Below are 22,313 nucleotides of genomic sequence, written 5' to 3' on the forward strand. Positions count from 1 at the left end.
GATTTCAGACAGGATCAAGCACACGAAACAAAATGATCGTGGTGTCTCTCCATACAACAGAGTCACTGTTTAATTTGGTCATAGTTAATGATTCTGAGGCTGTCTTCAGAAAAATCTCAGGGCTGAAGAACTTTTGATTTGTGCTTTAACTTATAAGAAAGAAAGTACTGAATCAATAGGAGACTACAATTATTCATTGGTTTAAGGACAGTCACCAGTCTGAAAACTCATCAATAATCTGCTTGTCCTCAGGGTGGAATTGGCCGACTATATCACGAAGGTAGTATGGCGGTAAGAAGGAAGAATGACCAATATTGGTAAATAGGGAATTGGACCATCCTGGAAAGGGAAATCTCCTTTAATACTCAAGGCCTCTGAGTCAGAGGGAGTGCTCTGAACATCACTACATGCAGAGGACTTATCTGACATAAATATACTTTCCAAGTAGGAGTGAAGGCCATTGGCCCATGATTTGACTCTTTCACACAAGATAAAAACACTAACAAGGAAAGGAAAAAGAGAAGCCTTTAAAGGAAAAATTAAACAGTATATAGCAGACTTAGTTTCACTAGCAATATACTGTGAGGAATCCAGAATGCAGTATTGTAATTTCTACAAAGAATATCATTTTAATATGTTACTACTCACTAAAAATCCTCAAATTTAAATATACTGCAGTCCTAAGCCTATAACACACTTGATCTCGCCACTCACACATATCCATGACAAATCCATTCCTATAACTAGTCTATAGAGTCCAAAGGTTGTGTTATAACTTTTTAGTCACATATTCTCCATGATTAAAACAGTAAAAAGAAATCAACTTCATTTTTAACCCTCGCAAAAAAAATGTTCACCAGAAGGTTATCATAAAAAAGCAGGTGAATGGAATAAACAACCAATTGGTTTCCCAATTTCCAGACCAGTGCATGGCTTAATGGTACAATGAAACCCTGTAATTCCACCCTCAAGCCCTGAAGATTATGTGATACAAAAAATCTGTGCCTTTAACCAGCTTCTCTTTCAGTATTATTTATTCCACATCACCCTAGGCAGTTGGCTAAACGACTAAGCAACAAGGTCAATCAAATACAATACTCCTCTCCATTCAAATATAATGGAAATTTTGACCATTCCACATTCTAAAGAGCAAATACATTCTCACTCTGACAACCACATTCCATTGGCTTTTCCTAAAAGCCAAGCGTGACAGATGCCTTGGCTGTAATTGCCAATCAGCCTTTCCATGGCAGCTGAAAACACAATACATCACTTTGATCTCCTTTGCTCTAAACACATCCACAATCAAGAAACCTGAACAAGGAATAAGAAATTGGCATCATTTCTATAAGCTGTCACTCCACAGCATTTAAATACTGTAAGGTATAGTTTGCTCATATTTTTATTTTTCTGTTTCAGAGACACTTTGTTGAGGATCTGAACAAAAATCACCTACAATTAAACATTACTATATATATACATATTTGGAGATATATTCAAAAAACACATTTCATTACCATGTACAAAATCTCAGTACAAGCACATTTAATTAAACACCACCACTGCCATTTCCTCCTCCAGTTACCCACCTGAGGAATAAAACAAGAGTGCTCATCTGATTTAGAAACAGTACTCAAAAGAGCTGAACTCACATTTTGCAGGCAGGTCATAGCCACACGTGATCTTTGCATGTCCAGTTTCACAGCCGTTCAGGTTACGACATTCAGCAAGCAGACAGGGCCCAGCTGCTCTGTGAATACAGCCATCCACTGCAGGAGAGAGAAAAAAGTTAGTCCATGTTTGCTCTTTTGGAAATAAAGACACAACCGGAGACAGGGAAAGCCAAGGAACTCAAGTTTTCCCTCTTAGAAATCACCACACCCCTGGGGAAGGAAACCCACGGTGTTCAGTCCCTTAAACCCCATTTTCTCCTCTCTCCAGTTCTCACTCTGTGCCTCCAGTTCGTGTGGTCGGCAGAAGGAGCAGGGTTCAGGAAACGGCGTGTAGTTTAACGTTAAACAACAGGATCCTTAGCTCGTACTGCAGCCTGGATTTGTAGTCTGTTCCAGCGTCAACTGGGTAACTACTCCCACCATGTCCATTTCAAGCTATCAACTCCATGTCACCTAAACACAGGATTCCAAAGAAATGCTAATGATTCTGTCTCCAAGGTGCTAAGTGTTGCCTCCAGTACACCACAGGTTATAGAAGAAAAAAGGTCAAGAAGCAAGAGAAAAAAAAGCACTCGGGAACGTTTGCCATAGTGGCAAAACTGAGACAGTAAAGCTGTGGAAGAAAGACCCAGACCTCTAAGTTCCTTCCTCTCTCAACGGCACGGCACAGATACAGTAGATATCTGCAGGGTATCTAGGGGTTAGACGGTGGGCGAGAGTGGCTCACGCCTGAAAAAGTGCCTAGAGGAGTGGCCCTCACTCTCTTGACATGGAAAGGAGAACCTCCACAAGCTCTTGCTCCAGCTCTGCTCGCCGAAGAGGCCCTGCTCCTCCCCAAGCCCGGGTCTCACCATCTCTCTGAATCTCACCTCACCCCGCTTCATCATTGCCCTTCACAACGAGAATGACGTTCTGAAAACACACATCTGATGCCACTGGAAATTAAAGCTTCATTTGACTAGATTAGGGGTGAGCAACATAGGTAGGGGGCTAAGACTGAATACGCATAATCTAGTTGTTAGTGAGTGAGTTCCTTGGACAGAAAGGAAATGCAAGACTGAAACGAAGGGTTAAGAGAATTAGAGAGAGAGAGAAATAGTAATCTAGGCTGTGAAAACCAACCAGGATATTAGTGGTCCAAATCCTGGAAGATGATGCTGTGAAAGTGCTGCACTCAATATGCCAGCAAATTTGGAAAACTCAGCAGTGGCCACAGGACTGGAAAAGGTCAGGTTTCATTCCAATCCTATTTCATTCAAATGCCAAAATGCTCAAACTACTGCACAATTGCACTCATCTCACACGCTAGTAAAGTAATGCTCAAAATTCTCCAAGCCAGACTTCAGCAATACAAGCACCGTGAACTTCCAGATATTCAAGCTGGTTTTAGAAAAGGCAGAGGAACCAGAGATCAAATTGCCAACATCTGCTGGATCATCTAAAAAGCAAGAGAGTTCCAGAAAAACATCTATTTCTGCTTTATTGACTATGCCAAAGCCTTTGACTGTGTGGATCACAATAAACTGTGGAAAATTCTGATAAAGATGAGAATACCAGGCCACCTGACCTGTCCCTTGAGAAACCTATATGCAGGTCAGGAAGCAACAGTTAGAACTGGACATGGAACAACAGACTGGTGCCAAATAGGAAAAGGAGTACATCAAGGCTGTATATTGTCACCCTGCTTATTTAACTTCTATGCAGAGTACATCATGAGAAATGCTGGGCTGGAAGAAGCACAAGCTGGAATCAAGTTTGCCAGGAGAAATATCAATAATCTCAGATATGCAGATGATACCACCCTTATGGCAGAAAGGGAAGAGGAAGTAAAAAGCCTCTTGATGAAAGTGAAAGAGGAGAGTGAAAAAGTTGGCTTAAAGCTCAACGTTCAGAAAACTAGGATCATGGCATCTGATCCCATCACTTCATGGGAAATAGATGGGGAAACAGTGGAAACAGTGGCTGACTTTATTTTTTGGGGCTCCAAAGTCACTGCAGATGGTGATAGCAGCCATGAAATTAACAGACATTTACTCCTTGGAAGGAAAGTTATGACCAACCTAGATAGCATATTAAAAAGCAGAGACATTACTTTGCCGACTAAGGTCCATCTAGTCAAGGCTATGGTTTTTACTGTGGTCATGTATGGATGTGAAAGTTGGACTGTGAAGAAAGCTGAGCACTGAAGAATTGATGCTTTTGAACTGTGGTGTTGGAGAAGACTCTTGAGAGTCCCGTGGATTGCAAGGAGATCCAACCAGTCCATTCTAAAGGAGATCAGTCCTGGGTGTTCTTTGGAAGGACTAATGCTAAAGCTGAAACTCCAATACTCTGGCCACTTCATGCAAAAAGTTGACTCATTGGAAAAGACCCTGATGCTGGGAGGGATTGGGGACAGGAGGAGAAAGGGATGACAGAGGATGAGATGGCTGGATGGCATCACTGACTCGATGGACATGAGTTTGAGTGAACTCCGGGAGCTGGTGATGGACAGGGAGGCCTGGCATACTGTAATTCATGTAGTTGCAAAGAGTCGGACATGACTGAGCGACTAAACTGAACTGAATAACTGAAGAAGGAAATGGCAGCCCACTCCAGTATTCTTTCCTGGAAAATTCCATTTCCAAGGGAGTCTGGAGGGCTACAGTCATGGGTCACAAAGAGTTGGATACAACCGAGCTACTGAGCACACAAGTGCAATAGTTCAGAGTCCACCACACCATGTAATTGATCATTCTTTACTATTATCATTATTTTGATAGGAAACTAGATATTGAATGGGAAATTTTTCACTGAGGGGCATGTAACTTGTCTAAATGACCAAGTGGCTTTTGCTACTACTGACTGAAAAGGAGACATGTTTTGGTTGAACAAGTCTCTTAGGGAAACTAGCTCATCTGGGCTTTCCTACATCACTGTTTGCAGACCTGTAAAATCTGAGAATAAGCCTGAACCTCAAAGACCCTCACAGCAAAATGAACTCTATACTACAGTGTTTCAGTAAACCTACTTGAAATCCATACTCTACCTTTACCAGCCATATGCTGCTCAAGCCCCAGTTTCCTTAGCAATCAGTGTCAAGAATGACTGTGTCTAACAGAGTTATGTGTGGAATTTGAATAATATAACATTATGTGCCCCATTAATGATAGTAACTAATATTATCTTAAACTCCTTAGGTGGAAGTTTTGTGTAAAATTTTAAATAACTATTATTCTTATATAAAAAAAGAAAAATATAGAGAAGGAAGAAGAATATCAATACCACTATTTACCCTCCCACCTAGAGAACTCTTCAGCAATCTGATATTTGTTGCTCTTTCACTGGTTATTCACACACACTCACACATATAATTTTTTCTCTTACAAAAAAAAAGGTCATAAGTTTTGTGCACTCTTTCACATAGCAATTTTACTTTGTGAACTATTATACAGTTGTTAAAAAGAACAGGTCAACTTGATATGCAAGTTCAGTTCACTTCACTTCAGTCGCTCAGTCATGTCCGACTCTTTGCTACCCCATGAATCGCAGCATGCCGGGCCTCCCTGTCCATCACCAACTCCCGGAGTTCACTCAAACTCAGGTCCATTGAGTTGGTGATGCCATCCAGCCATCTCATCCTCGGTCGTCCCCTTCTCCTCCTGCCCCCACCCAATCCCTCCCAACATCAGGGTCTTTTCCAATGAGTCAACTCTTCGCATGAGGTGGCCAAAGTCTTGGAGTTTCAGCTTTAGCATTAGTCCTTCCAAAGAATACCCAGGACTGATCTCCTTTAGAATGGACTGGTTGGATCTCCTTGCAGTCCAAGGGATTCTCAAGAGTCTTCTCCAACACCACAGCTCAAAAGCATCAATTCTTCGGTACTCAGCTTTCTTCACAGTCCAACTCTCACATCCATATATGACTACTGGAAAAACTATAGCCTTGACTAGACGGACCTTTGTTGCCAAAGTAATGTCTCTGGTTTTCAATATGCTATCTAGGTTGGTCATAACTTCACTTCCAAGGGGTAAATATCTTTTAATTTCATGGCTGCAATCACCATCTGCAGTGACTTTGGAGCCCCAAAAAATAAAGTCTGCCACTGTTTCAACTGTTTCCCCATCTATTTCCCATGAAGTGATGGGACCGAATGCCGTGATCCTAGTTTTCTGAATGTTGAGCTTTAAGCCAACTTTTTCACTCTCCTCTTTTACTTTCATCAAAAGGCTTTTTAGTTCCTCTTCCCTTTCTGCCATAAGGGTGGTGTCACCTGCATATCTGAGGTTACTGGTATTTCTCCTGGCAAACTTGATTCCAGCTTGTGCTTCTTCCAGCCCAGCATTTCTCATGATGTACTCTGCATAGAAGTTAAATAAGCAGGGTGACAATATACAGCCTTGACGTACTCCTTTTCCTATTTGGCACCAGTCTGTTGTTCCATGTCCAGTTCTTACTGTTGCTTCCTGACCAGCATACCTATTTCTCAAGAGGCAGGTCAGGTGGTCTGGTATTCCCATCTCTTTTAGAATTTTCCACAGTTTATTGTGATCCACACAGTAGTCAGTTCTAAATATGAAAAGATTTCTAAATGAAATGTCAGTTTTAATAAATAGATACAATATGTGATACATATACAACATATAGTATCTATTTTAAAACATATATATTTTATCTATTTTTATGTATAGTCACAATTTTGTTTACAAGTGTAGTACAAGCACACATACATACACACCCACAATTACATGTATAGTACACATGTACTAGAAAGATCTATACCAAAATATCAAAAGTGATTATGGCATGTGAAAGAGAAGGGGAAACTATTAAGAAAAAATTAGGTTCAAATTTCTCTATGTTTAAATATTTTACAAGAGCATCAGGAGAAGTATTTTAAAGTGAATATGTGAGTATTTTTTCTTGGCAAAGAGATCATTAGTTACTTAGTTTGAAATGGATAACTAAAATAGGATTTGATAGTATACTTAATCATATGCTGTTAAATATTGCTGCATTATTTAGACTGCAGAAAATGCAGTTTGTAAATATCTAATTCACAAAATCTTCATGGTTATACCAGCATTCATGACTGCATTAGGGAAATGAAAGTCGAGCTGAAGAGCTATTTAATAATAATTACTACAGCTTAAATGTATTGAGTGCATCCACATGCCAGGCACTATACTAAGGACACGCATAAAGTAGATACTAATTTTATAATCTCCATTTAATGGGAGCTTAAAGGAGGTTAGTGAGTTGCCTACGTTCACAAAATCACAAAACACTGGCAATGTGATTCAACGCTGCAGTTCTGTCTGATGGAGCAGCCATGTTATTAACTGCTGTGTTCACTGCCTTCGGAACTGGAAACCAGGCGGCCTGACCTCAGCTCTTGCATGTGGAGTATTGAAACACTATGTTTTTAATTCTCATCAGTTCTACGAATCACAATGTACATGCAATCAAATGCACAGATGTGAAGTGCAGTTTTGATGAGTTTTAACAAATGTATATACACTTATGGAGCAATAATGCCAATAAAGCTTAGAAAAGTTCTCCTGTATCTTTTCCATCGGATTCCCCTCTTACCATCCAGAGGGACCCCATGTTCCAAATTCAGTCACCTTAGCTAAGACTTGTCACATATAATCTTAAATTTCATGTAAGAGATGGTGGAGGGGGCTAGCTTCCTTCACTCGGCATATTTTTTAGATTCATCTGTGTTGTTGCATGTATTAATATTTCATTCCTTTTCATTCCTGAGTAATATCCCATTGTTGAATATAACATGTTTTTAATCCATTCATCTGTGAGTGGGCATTAGAGTATTTATATTTTTGGCTATAATGAATAACTCTTTGTTTTGTGGCTATATGTTTTCATTTCCATTGGACAAATACTGGTGAATAAAATTGCTGACCTAGTATATATTTTACTTTACAAAGAATTAATATATAATTTTCTCAAGTGATTATACCAGTTTCCATATACCCTCAGCAATCTAAGAGAGTTCAAATTTTGGCAGTCTTTGGTGTTTTCAGATATTTCCATTTTAGCAGTCCTAACAGACATAAAGAGGTATCTCATGATTTCAATTTTCATTTCCCTGGGATTACCAGTGTTAAGTATCTTGCCAACTTCTTATTGGTCATTTATATATATTCTTTTTGGAAGTGTCTGACCATGTCTTCTGCTAATTTTTATCGTCTTTTTATTACCAAGTTGTGTTAAATGTACTATTTGTTCCACACAATTTTTTGAAATGTTAGATATTTAATTTTTTCAGTTCTTGTAATTTTCATTTTTTTTTACAGTTTTCATATCACTCCTGAAACTTCCCATATTTTAACCCATTGCTATGCTTTGTGTGTTATTCACTCAGTCATGTCCAACTGTAGCCTGCCAAGCTCCTCTGTCCATTCAGTTCTCCAGGCAAGAATACTGGAGTGAGAAGCCATTCCTCTATCCAGGGGACCTTCTTGACCAAGGGATGGAACCTGGGTCTCCTGCGTTGCAGGTAGATTCTTCACCATCTTAGCCACCAAGGAAAATGAATTAACAGATTTCACATAATAATGTTGAAGTCCCTGTGTGCCAATTTCAATATCTAGGTCAGCTATTAATCTGTTTTTATTGGCTGATTTTCATATGACTCTCGGTCACATTTTCTTATTTCTTTTCATGTCAAGGAATTACTGATGGCATATGAATATTGTGAATATGTTGGAGAGGCTTTAGATTTTATTTTATTTCTCCAAATGGTATTTAAGTTTATCCCAGCAGGTAGTTAACTGCCAGGTAACAGGGAAACTGAGCTCTAGGCTTTGTTAAGCCTGGTCTGTTTCATTTTTTCTCTTTATAGTCTTTATTCCTAAAGCATGAACCTTCAGGGGTTTTAGTGCAAATTCCAAGGTGTTTTGCAATTCCCTTTAACCTGGGGGGATTAAAATTCTAAACTGGATATCCTTACACTGAGAAGATGATGAATGCTCTATTCAGCACTCTCAGCCTTCCAGCTTTGGTTTCCTTCCTGGACTCCAAGGAGAACCTCCCTGCACAAGCATAGGTCAAAGTTCAACCAAAGATTGAAGGTATTCATTTATAGATTCAGTGATTCCCACTCTGTGACTGTCCCTGTTCTGAGATCCTTATCAGAATTCCTAGTCATTCTGACAACCCCAAAGTCGGTTCCATGATTCCTAAAGCCAATAAACCTATTGCTTTCAGTCTGAGCCCCAACAACCATTTGCCAGGCTGGGTAGAGGGAGCCCTCAAGGTCAAAGCCATTTAAATGTAGATTTCACTCAGTGTGGTTTTTTTCTTTAAGAGGATTGACTGCTTTTAGTTGCTCTCTACTGCCAGTAAATACTTTTTGTCATTCCTTTTTTATTTTGCCAAAAATCTGTATATACTATTAGTGGGATGGCTAGTCCGATACAGGTTATTCTGTCATTATCAGAAGCTGGAAGTATATACATTTTTGATCCATATAAATATGATCTCATATTACTTGAGAGCTATATTTCTAGCCCTTTGGGGGGAAAAATATGTATGAGAGAAAAAGACAGTGGTAATATCCTGGAGTGCAAAGTCAACTGGGCTTTAGGAAGCATCCCTATGAATAAAGCTAGTGGAGGTGATGGAATTCCAGCTGAGCTATTTTAAATCCTAAAAGATGATGCCATGGAAGTGCTGCCCTTGATATGCCAGCAAATTTGGAAAACTCAGCAGTGGCCACAGGACTGGAAAAGGTCATTTCTCATTCCAAGCCCAAAGATGGGCATTGCCAAAGAATGTTCAAACACAATTGTACTCATTTCACATACTAGCAAGGTAAAGCTCAAAATCCTTCAAGCTGTGCTTTAGCAGTACATGAACTCAGAATGTCCAGATGTGCAAGCTGGATTTAGAAAAGGAAGAGGATCCAGAGATCAAATTTTCCAGCTTCCACTGGATCATAGAAAAAGCAAGTGGATTCCAGAAAGACATCTATTTCGGCTTAGTTTACTATGTTCAAGCCTTTGGCTGTATGGATCACAACAAACTGTGGGAAATTCCTAAAGATATGGGAATACCAGACCACCTTACCTGCCTCCCAGAGAAGGCACTGGTGACCCACTCCAGTACTCTTGCCTAGCAAATCCCATGGACAGAGGAGGCTGGTGGGCTGCAGTCCATGGGGTAGCTAAGAGTTGGACATGACTGAGCAACTTCATTTTCACTTTTCACTGTCATGCATTGGAGCAGGAAATGGCAACCCACTCCAATGTTCTTGCCTGGAGAATCCCAGGGATGGGGGCACTGGTGGGCTGCCATCTTTGGGGTCGCACAGAGTTGGACACAACTGATGCAACTTAGCAGCCACACTTACCTGCCTCCTGAGAAACCCATATGCAAGTGAAGAAGCAACAGAACTGGACATGGAACATCAGACTGGTTCCAAATTGGGAAAGAAGTATGTCAAGGCTGTATATTGTTATCCTACTTATTTAACTTACATGCAGAGTATATCATGTGAAATGCCAGGCATGATGAAGCACAAACTGGAATCAAGATTGCATGGAGAAATATCAAGAACCTCAGATATGCAGATGATACCATCCTTATGGTAGAAAGTGAAGAGGAACTAAAGAGTCTCTTTGTGAAGGTGAAAGAAGAGAGTGGAAAAAGCTGACTTAAAGCTCAACATTCAAAAAAAGAAGATCACAGCATCTGGTCCCATCACTTCATGGCAAACAGATGGTGAAACAGTGGAAAAAGCTACAGACTTTATTTTCTTGGGCTCCAAAATCATTGTGAACAGTGACTGCAATCATAAATTAAAGAATGCTTGCTCCCTGGAAGAAGCTATGACCAACCTAGAGAGCATGTTAAAAAGCAGAAACATTACTTTGCCAACAAAGGTCCGTGTAGTCAAAGCTATGGTTTTCACAATCAGTTCAGTTCAGTTCAGTCACTCAGTTGTGTTCGACTGTTTGTGATCTCATTAATCGCAGCATGCCAGGCCTCCCTGTCCATCACCAACTCCTGGAGTTCACTCAAACTCATGTCCATCGAGTCGGTGATGCCATCCAGCCATCTCATCCTCTGTTGTCCCCTTCTCCTCCTGCCCCCAATCCCTCCCAGCATCAGAGTCTTTTCCAGTGAGTGAACTCTTCGCATGAGGCGGCCAAAGTATTGGAGTTTCAGCTTTAGCATCATTCCTTCCAAAGAACACCCAGGACTGATCTCCTTTAGAATGGACTGGGTGGATCTCCTTGCAGTCCAAGGGACTCTCAAGAGTCTTCTCCAACACCACACTTCAAAAGCATCAATTCTTCAGTGCTCAGCTTTCTTCACAGTCCAACTCTCACATCCATACATGACTACTGGAAAAACCATAGCCTTGACTAGATGGACCTTTGTTGGCAAAGTAATGTCTCTGCTTTTGAGATTACTATCTAGGTTGGTCATAATTTTCCTTCCAAGGAGTAAGCGTCTTTTAATTTCATGGCTGCTATCACCATCTGCAGTGATTTTGGAACCCAAAAAAATACAGTCTGACACTGTTTTCCCATCTATTTCCCATGAAGTGATGGGACCGGATGCCATGATCTTCATTTTCTGAATGTTGAGCTTTAAGCCAACTTTTTCATTGTCCTCTTTCACTTTCATCAAGAGGCTTTTTAGTTCCTCTTCACTTTCTGCCATAAGGGTGGTGTCATCTGCATATCTGAGGTTGTTGATATTTCTCCCGGCAATGTTGATTCCAATTTGTGCTTCTTCCAGCCCAGTGTTTCTCATGATGTACTCTGAATATATTAAATAAGCAGGGTGACAATATACAGCCTTGATGTACTCCTTTCCCAATAGTAACATACAAATGTGAGACCTGGACCATAAAGAAGGCTGGGTGCCAAAGAATTGATACTTTTGAACTGTGATGTTGGAGAAGACTCTTGAGAGTCCCTTCAACTGCAAGGAGATCAAACCAATCAATCCTAAAGGAAATCAATCCTGAATATTAATTAAAAGGACTGATGCTGAAGCTGAAGCTCCAATACTTTGGTCAACTGATGTGAACAGCTGACTCATTGGAAAAGACCATGATGCTGGGAAAGATTAAAGGCAGGAAGAGAAGGGGATGACAGGATGAGATGGTTGGATGGCATCACCAACTCAATGGGCATTAGTCTGAGCAAACTCCAGGAGATGGTGAAGGACAGGGAAGTCTGGTGTGCTTCAGTCCATTGGGTTGCAAACAGTCAGACACGATTAAGAGACTGAACAACAATATCAGATGTCCCCTATTAACGTAAGATTTGGGGATTCCCAGGTGGTGCTAGTGGTAAAGAACCCGCCTGCCAATGCAGGATACATAAGAGATGGGTTCGATCCCTGGGTTGAGAAGATCCCCTGGAGGAGGGCATGGCAACCCACTCTAGTATTCTTGCCTGGAGAATCCCATGGACAGAGGAGCCTGGTTGGCCATAGTCCACAAGGTCACAAAGAGTAGGACACAACTGAAACAGCATACATGCAAAGTAACATTTGCTATTTCCCATATCTCACATGACAAGACCCTTAATTCCAAATTACGACCTTTTAGAGTCCCTTCGACTGCAAGGAGATCCAACCAGTCCATTCTGAAGGAGATCAGCCCTGGGATTTCTTTGGAAGGAAAGATGTTAAAGCTGAAACTCCAGTACTTTGGCCACCTCATGCGAAGAGTTGACTCATTGAAAAAGACTCTGATGCTGGGAGGGATTGGGGGCAGGAGGAGAAGGGGACGACAGAGGATGAGATGGCTGGATGGCATCACTGACACGTTGGACATGAGTCTGAGTGAACTCCAGGAGTTAGTGATGGACAGGGAGGCCTGGCATGCTGCGATTCATGGGGTCGCAAAGAGTCAGACACGACTGAGTAACTGAACTGAACTGAACTGAAGACCCTTCAAAAATGTGGTTCCAATTTGCCCTCCCCACCTCAGATCATCGCATTCTTTCCCTTCACACGTCTGATCTGGCCACATCTAAATCCTCACCAGCCCTTAAACACATCGTGATTTCTTTGCAAAGTACTCTCTACCAAGGATATCTATCTATACCTCCCATTTTCTTTTCTGCCACACAAGGTCTCTCTTATTTTTCAATGCCTAGTTCAAATGTTTTCTCCTCTAAGAATCATTTACAATATTTACAGGACAAAATAGTGTCCCTTTATGTTCCCACAATATTCTGGTTTATACAGTAATTCCACATTACACATAGCAGAATGTGTATCTTGTTGCTTGGTCTATCAGCAACTTGAGGGCACAGTAGGTGCCCTTTTCCCTTGTATATCCCCAGCTATCTCAATAACTGACATTTTGTAGGTATTTAATACAATTGAATTAAGTGCAATTAAATTTGAGAGAGAAAAGCAGTCTATCCCCAGCTACCTCAGTTACTGATATTTTGTAGGTATTTAATACTATTGAATTAAATGCAATTAAATTTGAGAGAAAAAGCAGTGTAACTTATTTTTTAATTTAATAATACTGAAGAAGTAGTAAGGCTACTTTAAAGGCAAAGAATCAGAAATTTGAAAAGTAAAGTTAAATATACAGCAACAAGGTTGTAGACACAAATCTAGTGATGAGCTACTATATTAGAAGTGTTAAAAATTCATAGAATCTGAAAATGATCCACTTCTTTCAGGTATGGGGCAGGCTGCTGGAAGAGGTACCCCTTTAGTTTCACTTAAGGGAGCTTGAAAAGGCAGTGAGCATAATAGTGGCTGATGTGAGATGTGATGATGTTTCATACTGTTTCCATCTCCCGTACCCCACATCCCAAGGTGAGGGGGATGGACGGCCAATAGTCAACACCCAGGCTTACACAAAAGATACTCAGTCCCATCCCAAATGTCTAAACTTAATTCCAACTAAAAAATTCCAAGATCAGAGGTGTAAAAGTTGAACATAATTTTCCAGAGAGATAGGACTACATTTGTCTCATATTTTACAAAATATGTATCCTATATGAAAAAAAGAAAACTGCTCTCCGTAAATAGGTTCACCAAAGCCCATTTATTTTTCTTCTTGGGCATATAGCTAGACGGTACTTTCAAGCCACCCTTCCAGTTATATGTGGTCAAGAGACTGTGTTCTGTTTAAAGGCGTATGAGTAAAAGAGATGTAACTACTTCAATGTCTAATCCCTAAAATCCCCGCACATATCCTCCATCTAATCTCCCATTGCCTGAGGGCAGGATGCAGGGGCAAGACTCCAATGCCCCAGAAAATAGCACAGCAACTAAATGGAAAATGTTTGAATACCAAAATGATTCCATCATCATGCTAGACTCTCAGGACTCACTGAACCAAAGTCAGCCTGTCCCATTCAGTCAAATACTTGTTCCTCCTACTTTGTGATCAAAACCAGACTAATGGAAGGTAAAGGCTGAGGACGGCCTACAAACTGCCTGAGGTGTGGTCAGGAGGGAATGGGGTGAACACTGAGGTCTCCCACAGGGCTGGTCTTCATCAGGACCGTGAGAGGCCTGGCTGCAGCCTTCTCCGAAGGCCAGGTTTTCTGCTGCACGAACATACCCGTCATTGACTGTCCTGAGAGCCAGGCCAGAACGCTTGCAGGCAGATGGTTAACTGTGGCAAGGGCCCTTGATTCCCCTTTTATTTCCTCCAGCTACCTACAAAGGCTGGATTCAGAGGACCTAAGCCTATTAATTAGGCTGTCTTAACTAAGTTTTCTTACACTACAGCCTGGAGAATTAGACCACCTAAGGGGTATAAAGATGAGTTTCAGCTTTGCTTGGGGGAAATGTTATTTACTTTTGTCCTTTTACCTTGGTGTTTAGAGCTTGGGAATGTTTTATAGGATAGTCTTATTCCACTATTTAAATAGCTAAAATAAAGACAAAAGATATGGGACATAAAACCACATCAATTTTTCTGGCCTAGGATTTTTCACTCATGGATTCCAAGCTGCCTCTATGGCTTTCCTCAGGAAAACTCCCTATTTTAAAAACAAGCGGACAAATTCATGTTGAAGATATGAGAGGAAAAAGCAAGCCATAAAGTACTGAATAGGAATCCATCAGATATTGTGGACCACTGAATGCAAGAGCCAGGAAAAAAAAAAGAAAGAAAGAAAGAAAAAAAAAAAAAAAGAAAGAACCAGGAGAGAGTTCTAAATATATGTTTAACAAAAAATACTAAAACCACCATTTAGTGAAATCCAGTTATTTCAGAAATTGGTCCTGTGAGGTCTCTCCCTTGTCTTACAAAGACAAGTTTCTAAACCACTTTTAGCAAGAGGATTCTGAAGTTCTTAGACCTGTACATATTTATTTAATCTTCTTCTGTAAATAAAAGATAACTTAATCTAAAAGCTGCCACACAAATCATATTAGCCTGAAAAATAAGAGGCTCTCCCTCATTGACTATATCCCTTAGAAGCTCAAGAGGATACAACAGAGTTCTTTCTAAATCAAATCAACATAAATTTATTAAACCACCTTGCACAAAGCATTCTTCAAGAACCTGTGAGGGGATCCAATAATGATAATAATATGTCTCGTCTTTGGAGGATTTACCAAGTGCCTTCCAGGGTGCTAAGAGACTTAGAAGCTTTCACCTTATGAGAGGCAGCTTTGCAGAGTGGAAGCAGGACGACTCTGGAGGCAGAGGCTTGAGTTCCAGTGCCACTATTTGGCTCCCTAGGTTTAGAGTTCCTCATCTATAAATCGGGCACCCTCACGGGAACTCTATTCAGCATCATAAGAGTTTTGTAAGTAAATTAGTTATTATGTGACAAGCACTTTGAATAAGATCTGGCATGTGGAATGTTGGTTATGCTACTACATTTTATCATCATAAACATTTTATAAGTAGGATTTGCTAGCTAGAATGACTAACAAGCAAATAAAGAAGCAGAAGGTAAAGAATTAGTGCAAGATTTGTAGGAGCTAGGGTTGGAGTCCATTTTTGCCTATTATTAAAAGTATGTTCTCAATCCCTACTCTCTCGTACTCCCATTCATGCAAAGAAGTGTAAACCATAGTCCCTTTCCTTGGGAACCAAGTGACTAGAACAGAAAAGCTCAGAGCTTTTTATTTTCACTAAAATAAAATGTAGTTAACAATATACAGAATATTTTATTAGCATGGAGAATATGTCTTTTAATAGAATAGCAAAACTTTGGGGAGCATTTTACATTCTAAAGTGTTGCATTTTAAAGACCTTTGATAAAATTACTACAAGTTTAATTATTAAAACAATTCTGCCAGTTGGGCTGGGACATTTTTACTTACTTTACTAATTTTATAAAAGCTGAAATAATACAGTAAGTGCAAAAACAGACATCCAGAATCACCCCCCTGTGGCAGATATGAATTCAAGTTTTACATCTATCAAATTGTGGTCAGTATCACCTGGGCAGCCTCAGAAAAATGTAGATTTCCAGACCTGACCCCAAATCCAAGGAATCTGTCTCTCCAGATCACTGTCTCAGTGAGACCTAGAATCTCCATTTAATATTTTCCACAGAGAATACAGATGCACACAGCCAGCTGAGAACTTCGAGAATCATTCCTCCACACTATCTTGATTTCTTAACAAAGCTCCAGAGAGGGGTAAGTAGTTTGGTTTATGGTGAGTAATCTGAGTGTTCACTGAATAACAATTTGCGCTTAAAGCCAACAATATTAACCTAAACTAGAACTGAAATCCAGTACCAGGTAGGATTTAGGTTAAATATGGCTTCACAAAGACAGATATGGCAATCATGAAATGCACTGCACGTGATCCTAGCATGGTCTCCAAAATAAGGTCACAAGATATCCATACAGAGAATTGAAAAATGCATTCAAACGTCTATTGATAGTTATAACTTTTATCTACACAGGCAAGAATGAAGTTCAAATTTACTAATATTTAACATATAGATTGACAGTAGCACTTGTATATAATTTATAAGTAAGTGCACATATACATACAGTACTGAGAGAGGTACATGATTTAAAACACTAGAGTCAACAGAGGTTAGAGACAGGGATTTTGAGTGCTCCAGAACCCCACTGCCAGTTGCTATCACTTAGATGTTCCCGTATCTATATAAGGGGTATAGTATTAGTACCTACCTTGTAGGGGGTCTTATGAGAATTGAATGAGGTAACATTTGTACAGTGCTTAGCTTAGCTTGCATAAGTGCTTAAGGAATCTAAGTGTAACAGATCTTTCTACCACAGCAATTGATGCCCAGAGAAACACAGCAACTAGTCCCATTTGATATCCATGTCCTTGGCAGTGTGACTACAGCTTCTCCCATCAAGAGAAGGAATCTATTTTTTAAAATCATTTATTTTTAATTGGAGGATGACTGCTTTACACTATCGTGTCAGTTTCTGCCATATGTCAACATGAGTCAGCCACAGGTATATGTATGTCCCCTCCCTCCTGTACTTCCTTCCCACCTCCCACCTCATCCCAGCCCTCTAGGTTGCCCCAGAGCATTGAATTTGAGCTCTCTGCATCATACAGCAAATTGCCACCAGCTGTCTGATTGCATATGGTGATATACGTTTCAATGCCGCTCTCTCAATTCTTCCCACCCTCTCCTTCCCCCGTGGTGCCCACAAATCTGTTCTCTATGTCTGTCTCCACTGCTGCTCTGCAGATAGGATCATCAGGACCATCTCTCCAGGTTCCACAGATATGCATTCATATACAATATTTGTCTTTCTCTTTCTGACTTACTGCACTCTGTATAATGGGCTCTATGTTCATCCACCTCATTAGAACTCACTCAGATGCATTCCTTTTTATGACTGAGTAATATTCCCTTATGTATATGTACCACAATTTCTTTATCTATTCATCTGTCAAAGGACATCTAGGTTGCTTCCATGTCTTAGCTACTGTTAACAGTGTTGCAGAGAACATTGGGATGCATGTGTCTTTTTCATTTATGATTTCTTCAGGGTATATGCCCAGTAGTAGGATTGTTGAGTTATATGGTAGCTTTATTCCTAGATTTTTTAAGGAATCTGCATACTGTTCTCCATAGTGGCTGTATCAATTTGCATTCCCACCAACAGTGCAAGAGGGTTCCTTTTTCTCCTCACTCTCTGTAGCATTTGTTGTTTGTAGTTTTTTGTGTTTTTTTTTTTTTTTTTGGATGGTGGCCATTCTGACTGGTGTGAGGTGAAACCTCACTGTAGTTTTGATCTGCATTTATAAGAGATGGAATCTATTTCAACCCTCCTTGACTCTAGGTTGCTCACTTGGAGCCTTGCTTATTTTCCAGGCCAGACTGCTGATGGATAAGGAGCCACCTGGAACAGAAACAAACTAGACTAGCCAGCTCTCAACTTCCCTGGCAACTGACTATAGTCCCATGAGTGAACTCAGTTAAGATGAGAAGAACCTTCCAGCTTGTGGTGAACCCAACAGAATTAGGAGTTATACAAACAGCTGTTGTTCTAAGCCACTGAAGTTTGGAGGATGTTTGCTACACAGAAAGAACTAAGTGATATACTTAGCTTTTATCATCAGGAAAAATACAAAACATTAATCCGCTCTGAAAGGAAGGAACAAGGAAAAAGATTAAATAATTGCCCTAAACTCTAGGGGAACAAAAATCATAGAGCTAAAGTAATCAAGTGAAAAGCTGATTCCATTAGAGGTCACCTGTGGCCTGCATGAAAGACTTATGTGTTCAGGTACTGAACAGCATCAGTGTTCCGTTTAGGGAGGAGGAGGTCTGTGGGAAAACACAAGGTGGACACGAAGGTCTATGTGGTGAAGCTTCACAGATAGGAGGGATTCAGTGATGTGAAGCAGCCTGGGCCTGACATAAAAAGTAACTTCTGTTACGAACCTCCTGATCTTTCTGGTCAGTTCGATGATGAGCCTTGGACTGTGACCCAGGAGAAAATGACGAATGTAATAGAATAAACACGTACACATTTCTCAGCCCAGGAACTCAGAGCAGTTTTCAGCCATAGGTCTACACCTGTCTTCACCTCTTCAGTTCTTAGGAACTGATCTTTAAAAATCAGAAGACATTTTTTTAACTCCTAGAACCTAAGATATAACTAACCTCAGATACCCAAGAAACAGTGATTTTTGTTTCTCTTGTTGAACTTGAATCCCCAAGTGAGGATAAGAGACTATTTCTCAGAAATAGTTACAATAGACCTCCCAATTTTTCTTTGAAAAAATATGAATGAATGAGTTTTGTGTCATCTTCATTAGTTAGAAGAGTAAGAAAGTACAGTTGATTAAAATCTTACTCAGATTATGATAAAGATATTTAGTTGATGCTAATTTCATGGTAAATTATTTGAAGACCTTACTCACGCATTCCTTCCACATATCCATGCTATCACTTAAAAAGTTTTTCTTGATCAAGAAAATGTCATTTTGACATGCATTTCTGGTTACCTACACATTATCCATTTTCATTTGCCCCACTAACAGAATCCCTATATTGACTGGGGTGGCTATATGATCAAATGAAATCCATAATTTACCATCAGCTCTTTCAAAGATGAAAAAGATATCTGTGATCAACTTAGATGGAAGGAGAAACCATTTTGTGGGCTTCTAGGAAAGCTCATTACAGAGGGCTTACTCTCACAGATCTCTTTATACTGTTACGATGACGGTGATGATCTCTGACTCTCCCATTCTTCCACCTGCCTGTGTGAAATTAAAACCAGCTCAGACTTCTGTAGCTGAGGAGTGAGCATGAGCCTGGAGACTATATTCCGCTATGGAAGAAAGAAGGGCTGGTATGTTCCTGAATCTCTGGTTGCATCTGTGGAGATGTCACAGTAGTCCTGAACGACTTCTCATTTGAGGCGAGAAAACAATTTTTGCTAATGCATATGTCAGCTAGGACCTGGGGCGGGGAATGGGGCTTCTGTAACTTGAAGCCTAGTGCTATATTTAAATGTTGTGGGTATGTATTTTAATTTACTAACAGTTGAAGGCTGTTCCTCTGAATGAGGACCTCTTCTTTGACCCTCAGATAAGTATTAATTACTGGGAAATTCTGAGTTGACAAAACATTGGAAAAGTAACAACACAGTTGGCAAAACTCCCAGCAGTTCATTGGAGGGGCAAGGGTAATATCGACCAGATCCCTAAAGAAGGAAGGGTAGTGGGAAGAATGTAGAATATGCCAGTCTGGCAGCCGTGTGACCTCAGGATGGCTTATAGTTCATCAGTTCCCACCAGGGAGGGATATTTCCATCAGCAATAAGGCTGGATTTACTCAAGGTAGATGCTACTAAAGGACCAGGAAAAGAGAATGAGGGTCATATTTCTCCAGAATTCCACAGAGACACTCTGAATGAAGCTAAATCTGCCACCAGAGATGACAGGGATTTTCAAGCAAAAAATATACTAGCTGGTGTCTCATCAGCTCAGTAACACCTTTTTTTACTCTTTTTTAATTTGGCAAGTTTGGTTGATAAGAAAACATACGCAACTCAGTTTTTATTCAAGGGCATCCTCATTGCTTCACTCATGCAAAGACCCTTCTCAAGGAAATGTGAAAAGGCAGGACCTACTTGAAAGGATAATTCCTCAAAATAATCTTTAAATCTGATGTTAATAGAGTCTAAGCATTAATGGAAATTTTGACCTTAAGTAAAGAAGAAATAATAACTGCATTCTTAGAGCAGCTATAATAGATCTGCTTCTACAGAGTTGCTTTGCCTGGATTAAAGACATAGATTGTTCCCTTCTTTCTGGAGAAGCCTTTATAATAGAGAGCAGGCCAAGCAGAAACACAGAGGTAAGGAGACCTCTCTCTTTCCAAGAGATAAGAAATGAGTACATTTAAATACTTCCTCTTCCATCAGAAACTCCCCAGTAGCTGGGGACATAAGTTCAGAAGTAGGGATGATGAGGTAAGGTCAATGTTAACAGGTGCCTTGGAGACAACCTCATTTGTTTTATCAGAAAATGAGAGCCATGAAGAAAGGTAATCTTTCCCAAAGGAATTTAGCTTTTAAACTTCAATCGTGTTATAGAATCTCTTCTCCTCATTTTCTTCCTACAGAGAAGTAATATGTCATTTTATGGCCCATACTCCCATCTGTTCCAGGAAAAACTAATGGGTTTAGGGGAGATGAAAAAGGATTAAAAATCTGCGTGAGAGAAAAAGAAATCTCTGTGAACTTTCAACTAGATGTGTAAGGGCAAATGACAACAGGCTGTCTGGATGTATGTATTCTCAGAAACATAAAAATCTCTCCTGACACACAAGAGAGAATCTTTGTTTTGGTAAACACTTAGCCACTTACTTTATTTTCCATCATTTTAAAAGGACTAATGACCCACGTACCTGTAGGTCCCGGAAGGCAGCCTTTTTCTCCAAATTGCACACATAAAGATGGCATTTACTACCCTCATCCAAACACTGGCTTTCTTTTCTCCCATTATTTATTTTCAGAAGGAACTCTGAGGGATAATCAATCGTATGGTGAGAAAAAACTTAGAGCCAAGAAATATTCTGCTAATTATGCCAGGCAATAAAATTATACTTTCTTTTTGGCATTTTTTTTTCTGTTTTTAAAAAAGTTAGACTTCACTTACTAATGACTTCAGTTCAGTTCAGTTCAATCACTCAGTTGTATCCAACTCTTTGCAACCCCATGGACTGCAGCATGCCAGGCCTCTAACTTTTAGCAAAAGGCTATTTTTCCCCAGTATTTCATAACTTGACACCTTTAAAATAGGAAAAATCTTTCCAGTGGAGCTCACAGTACTTTATTAATTTGATAAAATTTCCTAATTCCTTTTCAGTAAATAAAAAAATAATCAGTGTATGTACTTCCATGGATGAAGACTTTGTCTTAAAAATTCTAAACTCTCATACAAATATCTTAGTAAAAAATTCTCAAAGAGCATCCTATAGTAAATTAAATTTTTGCATTAAAATCAATATTTAACCCAAAATGATAAGAGAACAGAATGAAAAGTGTCATATGTGATTTCTATAACTCAAGTTGTATTTCCAGGTACTCATCTAAAATATTTCTAAACAAATAGATTCAAATCAAAGTTGTTGTTTGGTTTTTTGGGTGTTTTTTTTTTTTTTTTGGCCAGGGAATGTTTCTACTTAGGAAAAAAGAATTTCATAATTCTCTCTTTGGGGAATGAAAGCAGTAATTTGCCCCTGAAGTCTATAGGAGGGTCCTGGTGCTAATTAGACCTTCAGTGGACATTTAGTCCCATATCCCAGGGCCTAGGTTATTTGAAAGTCAATTGAGCACCCCTACCTGTAAATTCTCAAAGATGCCCTCCTCCTGCAAGGCTACTGACATGGGAAAATACATTTCCAGGAGTCAATGGAGCAAAGCTTTCCATTTTTACCCCTTTTTCAAGTCCAGGCCCAGTCATCAGGTCCAAAGACTCTTCTAGATAAACTCCTTCTAAATATATTTGTTCCCTGATGACACACTGAGGGTATCTGAATGTGAAGAACATGCTACAGTTTTTTTCTGCTAGAGAAGGGTCTTTTGGTGAGAACTTTTGCTTCATAACTCACTCATTAAAAGTCAAAAATACAGGGCAGAATAAGTGGCAGGGGCTGTGTGGGAGGAGTAAATAGGTTGCTCTCTGTCAATAAAGCAGGTATTGTTCACAGTAAAGAGACTTCG

The 22,313-nt window shown here is 39.8% G+C and overlaps 1 protein-coding gene across 2 annotated transcripts in view; it reads right to left on the reverse strand.

The window, feature by feature from the left end:
• Positions 1 to 22,313, reverse strand: part of MACROD2 (mono-ADP ribosylhydrolase 2) — a 2,300,803-nt gene that overhangs the window by 1,555,232 nt on the left and 723,258 nt on the right. For both annotated transcript variants that reach the window (XM_040248281.1, XM_040248280.1), the window contains exon 5: positions 1,653 to 1,769. In XM_040248281.1, coding sequence (XP_040104215.1) covers positions 1,653 to 1,769 — 117 coding nt within the window. The remainder of the gene's footprint in view (positions 1 to 1,652; positions 1,770 to 22,313) is intronic.

This window comes from Oryx dammah, unplaced genomic scaffold, assembly GCF_014754425.2.
Source record: "Oryx dammah isolate SB20612 unplaced genomic scaffold, SCBI_Odam_1.1 HiC_scaffold_10, whole genome shotgun sequence".
In the NCBI taxonomy this organism is placed as follows: domain Eukaryota; kingdom Metazoa; phylum Chordata; class Mammalia; order Artiodactyla; family Bovidae; genus Oryx; species Oryx dammah.